This window comes from Dromiciops gliroides, chromosome 2, assembly GCF_019393635.1.
Source record: "Dromiciops gliroides isolate mDroGli1 chromosome 2, mDroGli1.pri, whole genome shotgun sequence".
NCBI lineage: Eukaryota > Metazoa > Chordata > Mammalia > Microbiotheria > Microbiotheriidae > Dromiciops > Dromiciops gliroides.
This window is the reverse complement of record NC_057862.1, coordinates 61,627,420-61,642,468: the sequence shown is the minus strand read 5'-3', so window position 1 is coordinate 61,642,468 and position 15,049 is coordinate 61,627,420. Positions and strand designations below refer to the sequence as shown.

The 15,049-nt window shown below is 40.7% G+C and overlaps 1 protein-coding gene across 1 annotated transcript in view; it reads right to left on the bottom strand.

The window, feature by feature from the left end:
• Positions 1–8,559, bottom strand: part of LOC122739671 (heparan-alpha-glucosaminide N-acetyltransferase-like) — a 383,950-nt gene extending 375,391 nt beyond the window's left edge. The window contains exons 1-2 of the mRNA XM_043981320.1: positions 8,490–8,559; positions 6,227–6,321 (exon numbers count right to left, since the gene is read on the bottom strand). Of these exons, the coding sequence (XP_043837255.1) occupies positions 6,227–6,321; positions 8,490–8,559 (165 nt within the window). The remainder of the gene's footprint in view (positions 1–6,226; positions 6,322–8,489) is intronic.
• Between the last annotated feature and the right edge of the window lie 6,490 nt (positions 8,560–15,049).

Here is a 15,049-nt window from a genome sequence, read left to right as displayed (position 1 = left end):
AGCTCAGTAGCAGTTCTCTCAGAAAAATAAGCAGTCTCCACTACCACACACCAAGCATATATGTTGATTGGGTGATCTTGCGGCTTTGCTTAAAGACCTCCAATTGGAGAAATCCCACCAGATTCCATTCTACTTTTGGACAGGAGTAAATGAGCTGGTAGGTCCCATAAAGGATGGCCCTATGATGCTACTGAGGAGCACTGGAGATGAGAGGGGAAAGAGCCAAAAATTGAGAAGCAGAGAGACAGCCAGAGATACAGACAGAGAGACAGAGACAAAGAAACAAAGACAGAGAGATAGAAACAGAGAGGGAGAGAGAGAGAGAGAGAGAGAGAGAGAGAGAGAGTGAGTGAGTGAGTGAGCGTACTTTAAATGGCAAATGGGAAGTAACTTCAGAGGATTTCAAATACTCAAACATCTATCATAGATCACATGAGTCTTCCATAGACTAAACATTTCCAGTTCCTTCAATTGGTCCTCATTCAGCATGAACTCCAGACCCTTTACCATTTCTGTTGCTCTTCTCCAGGTGTTCTCCAGAGTCCTTCCTAAACTGGGTCACTATTTAGTGAGAGACAGGACATCATAATAGATATAGAAGGCCAGCCTTCCTTCACAGTCTGGACATCTTAGATTCAAGGCCCTCCTGTGACAAATACTGGCTCTCTGATCATAGATGGGCAAGTCATAACCTCTCAGTGCCTCCAGGCCTCCCTCAATTGCACTGTAAGCATTAGTGAAGGGAATTTCCTCTAACTAAATTGCAAATCCAGGCCCACAAAAAAGAAATTATTCAATAATAATTCTAAAAATCCTGTAAGATCTAAGATTGTGTTGTAAGCTGCTTTCTTTTGTTTAATGCACAATTACAGTCTCTCTAGAATGTCTCTCTCGAAAATCATTATAATTTTGAATTCCTTAGGAATTCCTCTAGGGTCCTGCTAGAGTATGTGATAAAGTGAGGAGAGCTTACAGTAATCACCTGAATTTGTCTAGACCTACATAGATGATGATTCTTGAAAAGACAGAGAAAAAAGTGACCTGTCCTGATTTTCCTTCCCTCCACTTATCTCCTGGGATACATATTTAGAAAAGGAAAAATAATAAGCATTAATGTTCAAAGAATAGACTGAAGTTACTGGTGTTAAGCTGGAGAAACAAGTGGACATTTAGGCCAATTTCTGTTGTTTTATATTTGTTTTAAATATATTTTGTTATCTAAATACCTGTTACAGCCTCGCCCACTCCCCAGTAGAAAGTAAGATCCTTGAGGGGAGAGCACTTCATTTTTGCCTTTGTAGGTCCAATGTCTAGCACATGTTTATTGAACAGTTGGATAGAATTTGGCCTTTTAACATCTCTCTGCATTATTTAAATTGTCTCTTCAGTTTCTCTAAAATTCAAAGATCCAACCGATATTTCCTACTTCCCCTCTTCTCTTTGTTCTTTTGCCCTACGTATCCCATGCTACTCCTCTAAGAAAGATAAGAAACAGCCAGGAAAGACTGGCTGGATGTTCAGCCTTTGGGTCATAAGGTGGGAAATTTGACTTCATGCCTCCCACTCTCTTGGAAAGGCAGAATGAGCCATACATCATCTGCCAATCAATGTGTTGATTTGTTTTGCTTAATTGTACTCCTCTCTTATAAGGGACTGTGGGGGGGAGGGGGGGAGGGGATTCCTCAAGAAAGAATAATAATACCCCAAATAAGTCTCCAAAAGCTGCTTCCTTAAATAATACTGAGGTCAGTCCTGCCTTTTATAAATATGGAAAGTGAGATTGGGGTTCTCCTTGAATGACAGCATTCCTGAGATAAATATAATATAGTCTTGGCAGAAACCTCTAAGTTCAAGAGGTCAGCAGTTCCTGGGTCTCTGTGTTGGTTATTCTGGAGGTGCTGCCCTCTGGAAGAACTTCTCCAAGGAAAAGATGATCGCCCCCAGAAGAATGAGCCCAAGCCGTGTCTTAGGTCTTAGCTTGGCAAAAGGTATGGACTTTGAGGATACCAACTTCTCAGGAGAATATAACAGGAGTAATGGGCTCTTGTATTAGGTTTTAGGTACTTGTTAGTGGGTGGTTTTTTGAGTGAGGGTTTTAAAGCATTTCTTCCAAAATAGAGGAAAAAACCAGCCACTCTACTTTGTACATTGAATACATTTCTAGAAGTTAATATTTTTTGAGGGGGACCTGAAACATGAGACAAATGTAAGCTTTAAAATTTTTGTCTCTGAGTCTCTTATGGTTGATTTAATGAACCAGAGAGTATAAGAAGAGGACTCCTTCTCTTTGGGGTCAGCTCCCCCAGGGTATGAAAATGGTCAGAGTGAGCCAAGATTTGGGGTTCCTTGTTGGGATAAGCCCCTCATCTCAGCCCATGGGCTAAAGGTTTTATATTTGGGTAATTTATAAAGGAGTTCTTCTCCTTGGGTAGGGCACCTTTAATTCCTTATAAAGCCTATTAGATAGAAAAGCTAATATAATTTTTCATTTTCATATTAGTATCCATATAATACTCCCTTGGCTACTTGCCAGGGTCCATTTCTAAAACTGGCTGCTTAAAAATTCATCCAATCTCGGGTACTTCCTGAGCCATTCTTGGCAAAGGAGGCTTTTATCTATCAGTTCTTTGGAGTGCTCAGTCTGTTCCCGAGACATCACCTCTGTGCCAGCCAGACATTGGGAAGTCAGCATCTGTAAGAACAATCTTATAGGTCATTATCTTGTGGCTATCTAGAGGTTGGGGGTAGCTGGACTCCTTTCTGAGAATGAAGGATGAACAACAATAAGAATTCCTCTCCCAAGAATGTCAACGAGACCTTACATCCCTCTGTGACCATATCTTCCTCATCCACCCCCCAAAAAATCCTAGAGCTTATGTGTGACCTGAAACTGGGTTGTAGCACAGAAATGGTGCCTATTCACAGACATATTAACTTGAAGGGAGAAGCAATGATACATAAAGGGCACTCTTCAAATGTTTGACCAATTTTTTTTTTGGTGAGGCAATCGGGGTTAAGTGACTTGCCCAGCGTCACACAGCTAGTGTGTTAAGTGTCTGAGGCTGGATTTGAGCTCAGGTCCTCCTGATTCCAGGGCCAGTGCTCTATCCACTGTGCCACCTAGCTGCCCCTGTTTGACCAATTCTAAAAGCCAAAGGGATGTTGGGAATTTTGGGAAATGCTTTTGGTCAATCTTGGGAAAGATGGAAGAGGGCTCAGAATTACCTATACTCTGGTAAAAAATCGGGAACTAACAAACTAGTTTGTCTTTGTTGCTTCCCAAAGGTTCACAAGAAGGAAGGGAAAGGGAAGCAGAGTTGGGGCACATGTCTTCTGGATAACACAATAATGATACTTGGCAAATGTGAATGAGAGAGCAAAATTAACAGATGATTTTGATATGTGCCCAATAAAGAGTAGTGAAAATAACAATAAGGTCACCACCCTGTGGCAGGCACTGTTTACAAAACATATTAATGAAGCTGCTTGTAGCTGGTCTGCATTCACATTCGCATTCACATTCTCTCTCTCTCTCTCTCTCTCTCTCTCTCTCTCTCTCTCTCTCTCTCTCTCTCTCTCCCTCCCTCTCTCTCTCTTTCTCTCTCCCCTCTTCCTCCCCTCTCTCTCTTTCCCCTTCTCCCTCTCCCTCTCCTTCTCTTTCTACCTTTCTCTTTCTCCCTCTCTCTGTCTCTGACTTTCTCCTCTCCCTTTCTCTGTCTGTCTCTATTTCTGTCTCTCTCTCTCTCCCTCTTTCGCGATGTTTGTCTCTGCCTCTCTTTCTCCTCTCGCTTTCTCTGTCTGTCTCTGTATCTCTCTCTCCCCTCCCTCCCTCTCTCTCCTTCTCCCTCTCCTCTTTCTCCCTTTCTCTTTCTTTCTCTCTGTCTCTGTCTCTGCCTCTCTTTCTTTCTCTCTGTCTCTGTCTCTGCCTCTCTTTCTCCCTGTCTGTCTCTGTCTCTCTTCCCCTCTCTCTTTCTCTATGTCTGTCTCTGTCTCTCTCTGTCACTCTCTCTCACACACACACCCTAACACAAACTCACAATCTTATTCCCAGTTAATTCTGTCCCTTCTACCACTGCTCATGCCCTCTTCCTGTGCATACCCTACTCATCCATTAAGACCTGATTCAAGTGCCCACATACCCCTCTGTCCCTTGATGCTTTTCTTTACTCCAAAACAAGAGAGAAAACATTGGCGCTAGATTAAGTCAGCCTCCTCTGCCCTGTATTGTCTCTGTAACATTGGGCTAGTCCCATAACTTTGCTACTTGCAACTGACCTCTCCAGGCCTCAATCACCTCTGTAAAATGAGAGGGGTGGGATTAGGTGAGCACAAAGCTCCCTTCTTGCTCTAAATCGATGGTCCCAGGAACCTCTCGATTTCCTCATCTATAAAAGGAGGGGGTTGAACTAGGTGGCCTCTAAAGTATCTGGCTTTGAGCCTTGGATCCCAAAGGAGGGCAGGGCAGGTATTATTATTTTCATTTTACAAACAAGGGAACTGAGACTCTAAGAGATGAAATGTTAACTCAAGTTTGCACGAGTTACAAGTAACTGAACCAGACTCAATCCCAGGCCATCTGATGTCCAAAGCTCTTTCCACTACATGACACTTTAAACTTGACTCAACAAGCCTTTACTGAACCCTAGTATGTGCCAGGCACTGTTCTAAATGCTGTGGAGAACAAAGACAAAAATGAAGACCGTCCAGGCCCTCAAGGATCTTACACTCTAGGGGAGAGAGGAGAAAGAGCAAATGCACGGATGAACAAATTCAAAACATGTACAAAGGAAATACAAGTCATCTCAAAGAAGAGCAGCAAGCACCAACAACTAAGGGAGGGGAGAGGCTTCAGGAAAGGCCTGGTGTAGGGGGTGGCACTCGATTGAGTCTTCAGAGGAGCTGCAGGTGGGAATGAACATTTCATTCCAGACTGGGGGAGGTGGGGGGAGGGCAGCTTGTGCGAAGGTATTGGAGATAGGAGATTTAATGACGTGTACAGGTAACACAAGGAGATCCGTTTTGCTGAAATGTAGAATGTGCATGAGGAAGAGTAATGTTGAGTTGGCCCAGAAAGTCATAAATGGAGTTCCAGAGGTTAAATGACCTCCCGAGAGCCCACAGCTATCCATGCCAAAGCACATACTCAGACCCAGGTGGAAAAGGGCTGATTAGAGCAACAAGGGGTCAAAGAGATCACCTACTCCAACTCCCACATTTTACAGGCCACATAAGACCTAGAAAGGCTATTCACTCATTGAGCTTTCAGTGTGAAGCTCTATAAGCCTGGCCTTCAAAGCTCCCAACACTCCCTAAACCCTGAGTAGGAAAGGGAAAAGGAGGTTTAAAGTAAAAAGGCAAACAACTTAACAAAACGCCTGGGCAAGTAGGCTAATGAATCACTCATTATGTCAAAAATATTCATTCACTTTGATCTATAGAAGGATGGGCTGGGAAAAGCATCTTAGCATCCTGATTAAGAAGCTGGTCTGCAGTCAGCAGACACATACTGGCTGGGTGATCTTGGACAAGTCACTTAGCTTCTCAGACAACTCTCTAGGAGTATGAGTTACAAAGCAAATGTATTGGTAAGAAGATGTATTACCAAATGTATTGGTAAGAAGAACTTTGAGTTTCCTATATCAATAAAATCACATGGCTGGTTTTTTAAAAAAGCAACAAATGAATTCAAAGGATAGGTCAAGGGGGCTGTATTTTAGAGAAATAGAGATGGAGAGGACACTTGGCTGAGACAAGCAACCAATGAACAGGAAGGAGGCAGAGACAAGGAACATGGTGATCTGAAAGACAGACACCAACACCCCCGCCCCACGACGATCCTGGGAGATGAAGGAGATGACATCACTGGGTTGGAAAAATTGGAGGGCAAAGGGACCTCTGAAACCCTGCCAAAAAAGGAGGTGTGGGCATCTTTGTATTTTTCCTTCCCATAATGCAAGGAGATGGCTCCAGGGGTGGCACTGCTACTGTAGAATGAAAGTTTAGGGACAGCTAGGTGGTGCAGTAGATACAGCACTGGCCCTGGAGTCAGGAGTACCTGAGTTCAAATCCAGCCTCAGACACTTAACACTTATTAGCTGTGTGACCCTGGGCAAGTCACTTAACCCCAATTGCCTCACTTTAAAAATAAATAAATAAATAAAAAGAATGAAAGTTTAGACGAGCCTGGTCTGGAAAAGAGGGGATGCAATTCTTGGGCATTTTCTACCTTGTAACAACACGCTGAGGTGGAGAACAGCTGGCCTTCTTGAGGAAGGTGATTGTATAGGGTGAGCAGGGCCTGGTCCAGTTTCAGTGCAACACCTAGCACATGAATACAAACACAGAAGAGCATCAGTGAACAATGCTAAGCCAGATCTCTCCCAAGGGGTACTCTTCTCTGTCTCTCTCTCAAGCCCACATTTGGGGGGAGGGGTGTTAGGGAAGGTTTAATAGTTAGCTATTGCTAACCAAAAAGCTACACTCTATTTGAATGTAAAAGACCTAGAAGGGTAGGATGAACCAATGCAGACCATCACTGTCAATCAGAACACTCATTAGTCTTTTCAATCAAATTAGGTACACAGAATGTGTATTATGTGTGTATAAAAGATACTAGTCATTATAATCGCATGCACATTGCAGATGAAATTGTTTTATGCAAAGACAAACTCTCTCCCACGTAAAACATCACCTTCACAAATTAAACTGGGCATTAGGTGGGTGTGTCCATGTCATAAAGCCAGAATAAAGGAATCATTCCTCAACTCTTGGGTACAGAGACTTCAGACAGAAAATAATTATGCAGTCAAGATATAGAGGTGAAAGCCACAAATCACTGCCATGTGATTCAATTTAACAATCGTGTATGAAGCACCTACCTTGTGCCAGATCCTGGTGATGCAAAGATAGAACTGAAACTCCTTACCTTCAAGGAGCTTACATTCTACTAGAGTCCTATGAAAAATCGGTTCCTTTGTGCATTTCACCTAAATCATTGCAGATTGAGGGAATCCCTGAAAGTCGGAGTAGGAGGGAATCCTCCAGATTTTCTATTCTACAACTCCCTCCTCACCCACCTCATTTTATAGGTGAGGAAAGGGGACTCAAAATAAATTAAAGAACTTCCCTAAGGGTTGTATATGACAGAACCAGAATTTGTACCCAGGAATTCACGTTCCCCATACTAGTCCTGGATCACCCTGCCTCCCCTGAGAGTTCAGAGCTGGAAAAGGCAGTGCTTGATATATTCAATTCAAAAGTAAGGGCACATTGGTGCACAGTCAAGAGCCGTGGGCTAGGACTGAGGTCCTAATTCTTGCTGTGCCAAGAACTTGCCTTTGACCTTGGACAAGTGATTTCTACCCTCTGCATCTTGGTTCCTGCCACTATAAAAGGAGGGGAATGATAGGCACCCTCTCCCTCCCTTGAAAGGTAGTGACAAAGATTAAGTGTACATTTTCATCTGTAAAGCAAAATGTAACAGGTATCATCATTGACATTGTATACTCAAGGGGCGGCTAGGCAGCGCAGTGGATAGAGCACTGGCCCTGGAGTCAGGAGGACCTGAGTTCAAATCTGGCCTCAGACACTTAACACTTACTAGCTGTGTGACCCTGAGCAAGTCACTTAACCCCAATTGCTTCACTAAAAAAAAACCAAAAAAACAAACAGACATTGTATACTCATATTATTATTGATTTGACTGATGAAATCACATGTTCAGCAAAAAAATTATTATTGCTATTAATTTTTAGATAATCAATAAGTGGTTTCTTCAGATCTCATGTTTTCTAAGGACAGGGGACATGGATTTAATGTTGAGGTGATGACTTCCCCACTCTTTCCCCTGCAAAAATATTCATCTAATAAAGAGAAAGAAATGCTTTCATTTTTGGCCAAAATTAAAGGAGTTTTTTTTAACATATTTAAATCTTTTTTTAAATAGTGCCTTCAAAAAGCAACTCCTCAAAGCACGAGCGTGCACGCGCACGCACACACACGCACGCACGCATTTTCCCAATTCTTCTTGGGCCAAGCTTGAGCAGTGAAGATTTCATCATTTCTAAACTGACCTGCAGCTGGGCGGTTCAGGTGCTGACTATCTGACTGATCCTTAGACTAAGAAATAGCTCTTGAAGACTTGAGTCAAAAAGAGTATGACAAGCTGGCCGTGTGGCTTAATATTTACCTAGTGCCTACTCAAGGGAGGCTTTATGGGTTGTTTGTTTGGTTTTTTAAAATCATTTCCAAATCCTAAAAGTACAAACAATACTAGAATCACAAGAGAAAAACTGAAAATGTTACGACAAAGTGAGTAGTCAAATAATTGGTGACTGTATTAGGAGCTGAAGTCACCTACATTTGTAGCAGGAACAATTGTATAAAGACAGCTATTTTCTGAAGTAGATTTCTTTCCTATTATGGCCATATTTAGATGGAGTTCCCCAAGTTCAGACCCCTTGTCCACCCCCTCTCCATCGCTTCCTCACCTTCACCAGTGCTCCAAGTGGATCCCACAACAATAAACAGCCAGAAAACGGAGTTCATCTTCGGCTCCATTTTCTCAGAGGTGTGGTTATAAAACTTTGCCCCTTTCACTGAGCCGGAAACAGAGTTCCAATAACTTAATGACTTTGTTTTAGGGAAGATAAAGATCATATTTTATTTAGAAAGGAAAAGATGCAGTAGCTATGGTTCAGCAAACCATTTTCCATTCATTAATGTAATCAAATGGTCCATGTGTTGCCTTTAAAGTCCACTACCAGACTTGTTTTTTTAAAAATCGCATTTTGATGGTGCTCAAAGGCTAACAAAGGTTACGTTTCTTGGCCTCCATTTGCCTCAGTTTCCTCATTTGTAAAACAGGATTAACAATTTTTGGGGGGGCAGGCAATGGGGGTTAAGTGACTTGCCCAGGGTCACACAGATAGTAAGTGTCAAGTGTCTGAGGCCGGATTTGAACTCAGGTACTCCTGAATCCAGGGCCAGTACTTTAACCACGGCACCATCTAGCTGCCCCAGGGTTAACAATTCTTAAAGCTTTATATAAATGCAAGCTATTATTATTATAGTAGGCAATAAATGTCTATTAAAGTGAATTTGGCACTTCCTGAGTGCCATGCTTGCTGAGCGACTATGCGGCCAGCAGAACAGTTCATGGTTATTCATCTAGGCAGAGTCTCTCTGTCTTAATTCCAGGGAAAAGTCAAATCTTTGCTCATTTCCAGGAAATGTGGATGTCTGGACCCTCCAGGGAGACAGAGGAAAAGACACCCCAGGCTCTTAGTTAATCTAGCGAAAAGAGATTTTTGTGGGTAGGGAAGAAGATGGTCAGGTGATTGGTTGGTTGATTCAAAGCAAAAGATATAAATACTCTAACTACAAAGGACATATGATATGAAGAAGACTCTAACTGCATCCAGAGGGAAAAACAAACAGATAAATAGAAGTATGTATAGAATGCCTTTACATATATATACATATTTGGATCTAATAGTAGCCATCTCTAGGGCAGAAGTAGGAGGAGAGAAGAAAAAAATTTACATGATAACTTTATTATATATTAAAAGGAATAGCAAGTTGTACGTAATAGATTTTCAATTTCATGTGCATCCATCTTTTTAAAATTATACTGTTTTGTTCCATAAATTTAAAATATAATAAAATTTAAAATTGGGGGTGGGGAGGGAATGAGGCAAAAGGAAGGATATGAAAAGTAACTTGAAGGAAAGTTTAGGTGGCAGAGAAGAGGAGGGAGCATTCCAGGCATGGGGGATAGCCAGTGTCTTAATGAAAAGAAAGAGGATGGGAAAGGAGAGGGAAGAAAAGGGTTACTAAGAAAAAGGAGGGGTGAGAAAGATATGGTACTTGACCTACCATTATTTTCATTCCTGGAGGGCTGGCAGACTGAAAATAGGGAAAGCAGTGATTGATCTCCACCCCTATAGTCCCATTAATTTCCTGGACAGTATGTGGCAAAATCTAAAGACACTAGAGAGAGCAGAATGGGGAGATCCCATTTCCTGCCCCCCCTCGGGTACATGTTCAACATGCTATAAAGAGCTGGCTTTTAGCCAAGGAGCAAAGTTTGTCTCCCATAAAGTTCCAAACCCTTATACTGCTGGTTTTCCTCTCCCTTCCTTGATTCTCTAAAGGCTGATTTTGTTTCGTTTTCATTTTGGGTGCTGTCAGGGATCTCATGTACTTTTCCCCATTGAGTTAAGGACTCTTTTCCTTAGGGGCCAGCACTGGAGAGTTTAGAAGGAGGAATCGCCCTTGCACGAACCAAATCGGATCGCGTTGACGAGGATCTGGCTGGGTATCCATTTGTTGGATATATTGGGGAGGGATTTGGATCCAAACTCAGGTTGCTTGGGGTTCTGAGGTTCCTTCTAACTCTGAAATTCTGAGATGAAATTGTCCTAACTAAAACATCTAAGCATAATACAAATGCATTTTATTTTCTTTGGTAATTTATTTTCTCTCTCTCCCTTCCCATTCCACTCCCCACCATTAAAAAAGGAGTAACAAACTTACATAGATGAGCAAAACAAATTCTCACATTGGTTATGCTCAACAAAAATCTCAGCACTGAGTACATTAGTCCATCACCTCTTTCTTAAGAGGTGGGTAACAAGCTTAATCATGCAAATTAGAATTTAGACTTCTAGAATCATGATTGGTCATGTTGATCAGAATTCTGAAGGCTTTCCAAGTCTTTTTTTTTTTTTTTTTGCGGGGCAATGGGGGTTAAGTGACTTGCCCAGGGTCACACAGCTAGTATGTATCAAGTGTCTGAGGCCAGATTGGAACTCAGGTCTTCCTGAATCCAGGCCCAGTGCTCTATCCTCTGCGCCACCTAGCTGCCCCTCCAAGTCATTTTTTAAATTAATTTTTTTCAATTAACCAAGAGCCATCTTCTCCTCCTCCTCTCGCCACTTCTCCAATGAAAAAGAAAAACAAACCCCTTATAACAAGTATGAATAGTCAAGCAAAATGAATTCCACATTTATTCCATTGGCCACGTGAAAAACCAAAACCCAAACTGATTCAATTCACATTAAGTCCATCATCTCTCTTATAGGATATCCGTAGCAGCTTTATCGTGAGTCTTCGGGGATCATGACTGGCGATCACGTTGGTCAGAGCTTGCAACATTCTGGATTCAACATTTTTTTTTGGCTTTACAATATTATTGTTATTCTATAAATTGTTTTCTTTCTTCTCACACAGATTGTAAGTATCTCATGACATACTTGAACTCATGAAGATGAGTCTTCCTTGAGTCCAGGCCTGTCACTATTGACTGTGCCACCTAGCTACCCCAATGAATATGTGACTTAGATATAAACTCAACAATATCTAGATATGTGAGATTAAGCAATGAAAATGTGATTTAGCCCTTGACTCAGCAATACTACTACAAGGTCTATACCCTAAAGAGAAAGAAGGAAAGGACTTCGATATAAAAGAAACATTTTTAGCAGCTATTTTTGTAGTAGAAAAAAAAACAAAGAAGTTTTTCTCCTATATTGATGAGTGACTAAACAAATTATTGCATGTGAATGTTATGGAATATTACAGTGGAATAAGAAATGACAAGTTGGATCATTTCTGAGGAGACTAGAAAGACCTCTCTGAACTGATGCAGAGTGAAGTGAGCAGAACTAGATTAATTTATATGATGACAATAACATAAAGGAAAACAACTTTTAAAAGACAGAGAAAAACTTCAGAACTCTGACCAGTGCAAAGATAAACAATGAGTTCAGAAGCCTGAAGATGAAGCATGCTATTCATTTCTTGTGACTATGAACTTAAGATGCAGACACAGATTTTTAGACATGACTAATGTGGGAATCTGTTTTCCTAGATTATGCATGTTTATAAGGGTTTTGTTTTTTCATTTTTCGTTATGGAATTGGGGAGGGGTAGTAAAGGGTCAGATTTTAAGTGTCTATAAAATAAATTTACTATATATAATCTATATATAATATATGTGTGCATATACACATACAGATACACACACATACTCCTTTCTGTCCAGTTTTCTTACATCTCATTCCCTGCTATGAACTCTTCCATATAGTGGCTTGACAATTTCATCTCCCAAGGAGGCATTTTCTCCTTTTATTTAATAAACATTTTTATTTAAAGTTTTGAGTTCCAAGTTTTATCCCTCCTTCCCTCCCTTTTATCCCTCCTTGTTTAATATTAATAGTCAGTGGGAAACCAAGGAGCCTCAGTCACCCATCAAGGATATATAAACCCCAGTTACCCCTGAATCTATCAGATTAATTGTTCTCTAAATGTTTGGTAGAATTCGCTGGTAAATCCATCTGGTCCTGTGGATTTTTTCTTAGTAAATTCGTTGATGGCTGGTTCTATTTATTTTTCTAATAGGGTTACAGATTTATTTCTTCTCTTAATCTGGGTAATTTATATTTATATTTTAATTTCTATTTTTGTAGATATTCATCCATTTTATTTAGTTTGTTAAATTTACTGGCATACATTGAACAAAATAGCTTCTAATAATCGTCCGAATCTCTTCATTGGTTGTGAGTTTGCCCCTTTCATTTTTGATCCTAGAAATTTGGCTTTCTTCTTTCCTTGTTTAAAAAAAAAAATCAAAATAACCAATGGTTTATCTATTTTATTGAACACCAGGCATTTTCACTGGCTGTCCCTATACCTAGAATATTCCCTCATCTCTGCATCCTGGCTTTCCTTGCATCTTTCAAGTCCCAACTTAATCCCTCTTCCTACAGGATTCCCCCCCCCCCCTTAATTCTAGTGCTTTCCCCTAGTTATCTTCAATTTCTCCTGTATATGCCTTATTTGTACCCAGATATGATCTCGTCTCTTCCATTAGACTGTGCACGCTCCTGGACATCAGGGATTGTTTTGCCTTCCTTTGCATCCTCAGTACTTAGCACAGTGCCTGGCACAATAGTTGGTCCTTCATTATTATTGACTAACTCTCCTCTTAAAACTCCCTATAGCTTCCCTGCCCTCTCAGGAGCTGACCTTATGGGCTACTTCATTTGTGTTTCATTGTAAGCTGTTACTTCTCTTCCTCCACCTTGCACCAGTGAGGACATTCATCCTAAGCTCCTTGTGCCCTAAACCCTCCACTATTCCCTCCCGCATTGTCTCCTCCTTTGCTCCAGTCTATGGGGAAAGGGTGGCCTTTCTTGCCAGTGCTAGCCTCTTTACTTTTGCCCTCAACTCCTTCCCCTCTCCTCCACTCTTCAAGCTTCCCAGGGAATCATTTCCTCATTTCTTACCTCTTTGTCCTCTGATTCTTCAGGTCTCACTTATCCTTGGGGAAGGGATGGGGAGAAGCACATGACCCTTTGTTGCCCTCATTAGGATTTGGCTTGTTACTTATCCTTTGAGGTCATGGCTTTTTTCTCTTAAAAAAAAATCTTTCTCATGAACAGATTGAGTGTTTCAGCTGCAGTTTTTCCTTCATTGTAGTTATTCTTTAGGTTTCTCACTGCACATTAGCAGTTTTCTCCCTTCCACATCCTTTTTAACTAGATTTTTAAGATAACAGGCAAGATTTTACAATGTTCTTCAGAATATTCCTTGTTAGGAGCACCTTAGCCCTGGCCAGGTGCTCCTTTCATTCTAATATTCTAAGCACTGACCCACAAATCCAAAACGTATTCTCCGTTTCAGTTAGCTCTTTTCTTCCATCCCCTTGAATTGTTCTAGAGAAACTGCCATCTTAGCATCTGCTGATGCCTTTTAAGAGAAATATACTTACTAACGGCCTCTTTGTACCACCCTCTGAGCACTTAGCACAGTACCTTGTGTATGGCAGGTACTCAATATTTACTGAATGCTGAATATGAGCAGCTTCTTTTCCATGCACCAGATGTGGAAAAGAAAACTCTGAATTTACTAACATTTCTCCCTATTCCACTTGTAAAAGGGCTGCCTACTTTTCAAATCATTTTGTTTCATATAGCTGACATTCTAGTTCCTTTTACTCATTAAAACTTTTGGAATTACTTGGATCTTAATTAATTAAGAAGGCCTCAATCATCAGGAGTTCTAACAAGGTCTGTGAACTTGGGTTTATAAGACTATTTTAATAACTTTATTTCAATATAACTGAAATTGAAAGGAGACAGTTGAGGCTTTGCAGTTCTCTTTTGTAATCCTATATATTCTTTTTTTTTTGCAGGGCAATGGGGGTTAACGTGACTTGCCCAGGGTCACACAGCTAGTAAGTATCAAGTATCTGAGGCCGGATTTGAACTCAGGAACTCCTGAATCCAGGGACGGTGCTTTATCCACTGCACCACCTAGCTGCCCCCTATATATTTAAAAAAAAAAATATTATGTATTTAAAAACATTTTTTCTGTGTGAAGACTATAGGTTTCACCAGACTGCTAAAGGAGTCCATGAAACCAAAAAAAAGTTAAGAATGCCTGCATTAAAGCAGATCCTCAGAAAAACCTAGAAAAACCGTAATGGACTGATGCTGAGTGAAGTGGGGCAGAACCAGGAAGATCATACACAGTAACAGCAACAGTGTGTGATGAGCCTTAGCTCTTCTCAGAATGCAATGATCCAAGTCAGTTCCAAAGGATTCATGGATAGAAAAATGCTCTCTACATCCAGAAAAAAAGAACTATGGAATCTAGATGCAGACTGAACCCCTACTGTTTCTACTTTTTTTGGTTTCTGAGGTTTTCCCCCTTTTGTTCTGATTCTTCTTTCACAACATGACTAATACAGAAATATGTTTAATGTGATGGTACATATATAATCTATATCAGATTGCTTTCTGTCTTGAGGAGGGGGGGAGGAAGGAGAAAAATTTGGAACTAAAAATCTTGTGAAAACAAATGTTGAAAACTATCTTTACATGTAAACTGGAAAGTAATAAAATACTTTTTTGATTAAAAAATAAGAATACCTGCATTATAGGATTAATTGGCTACCCAGGAATTAGCCTGAAACATTCCATTTCTGGATTTAACCTCACATACATGGTACCCTTAATTAGTTATAATTTAATAATATTAAACA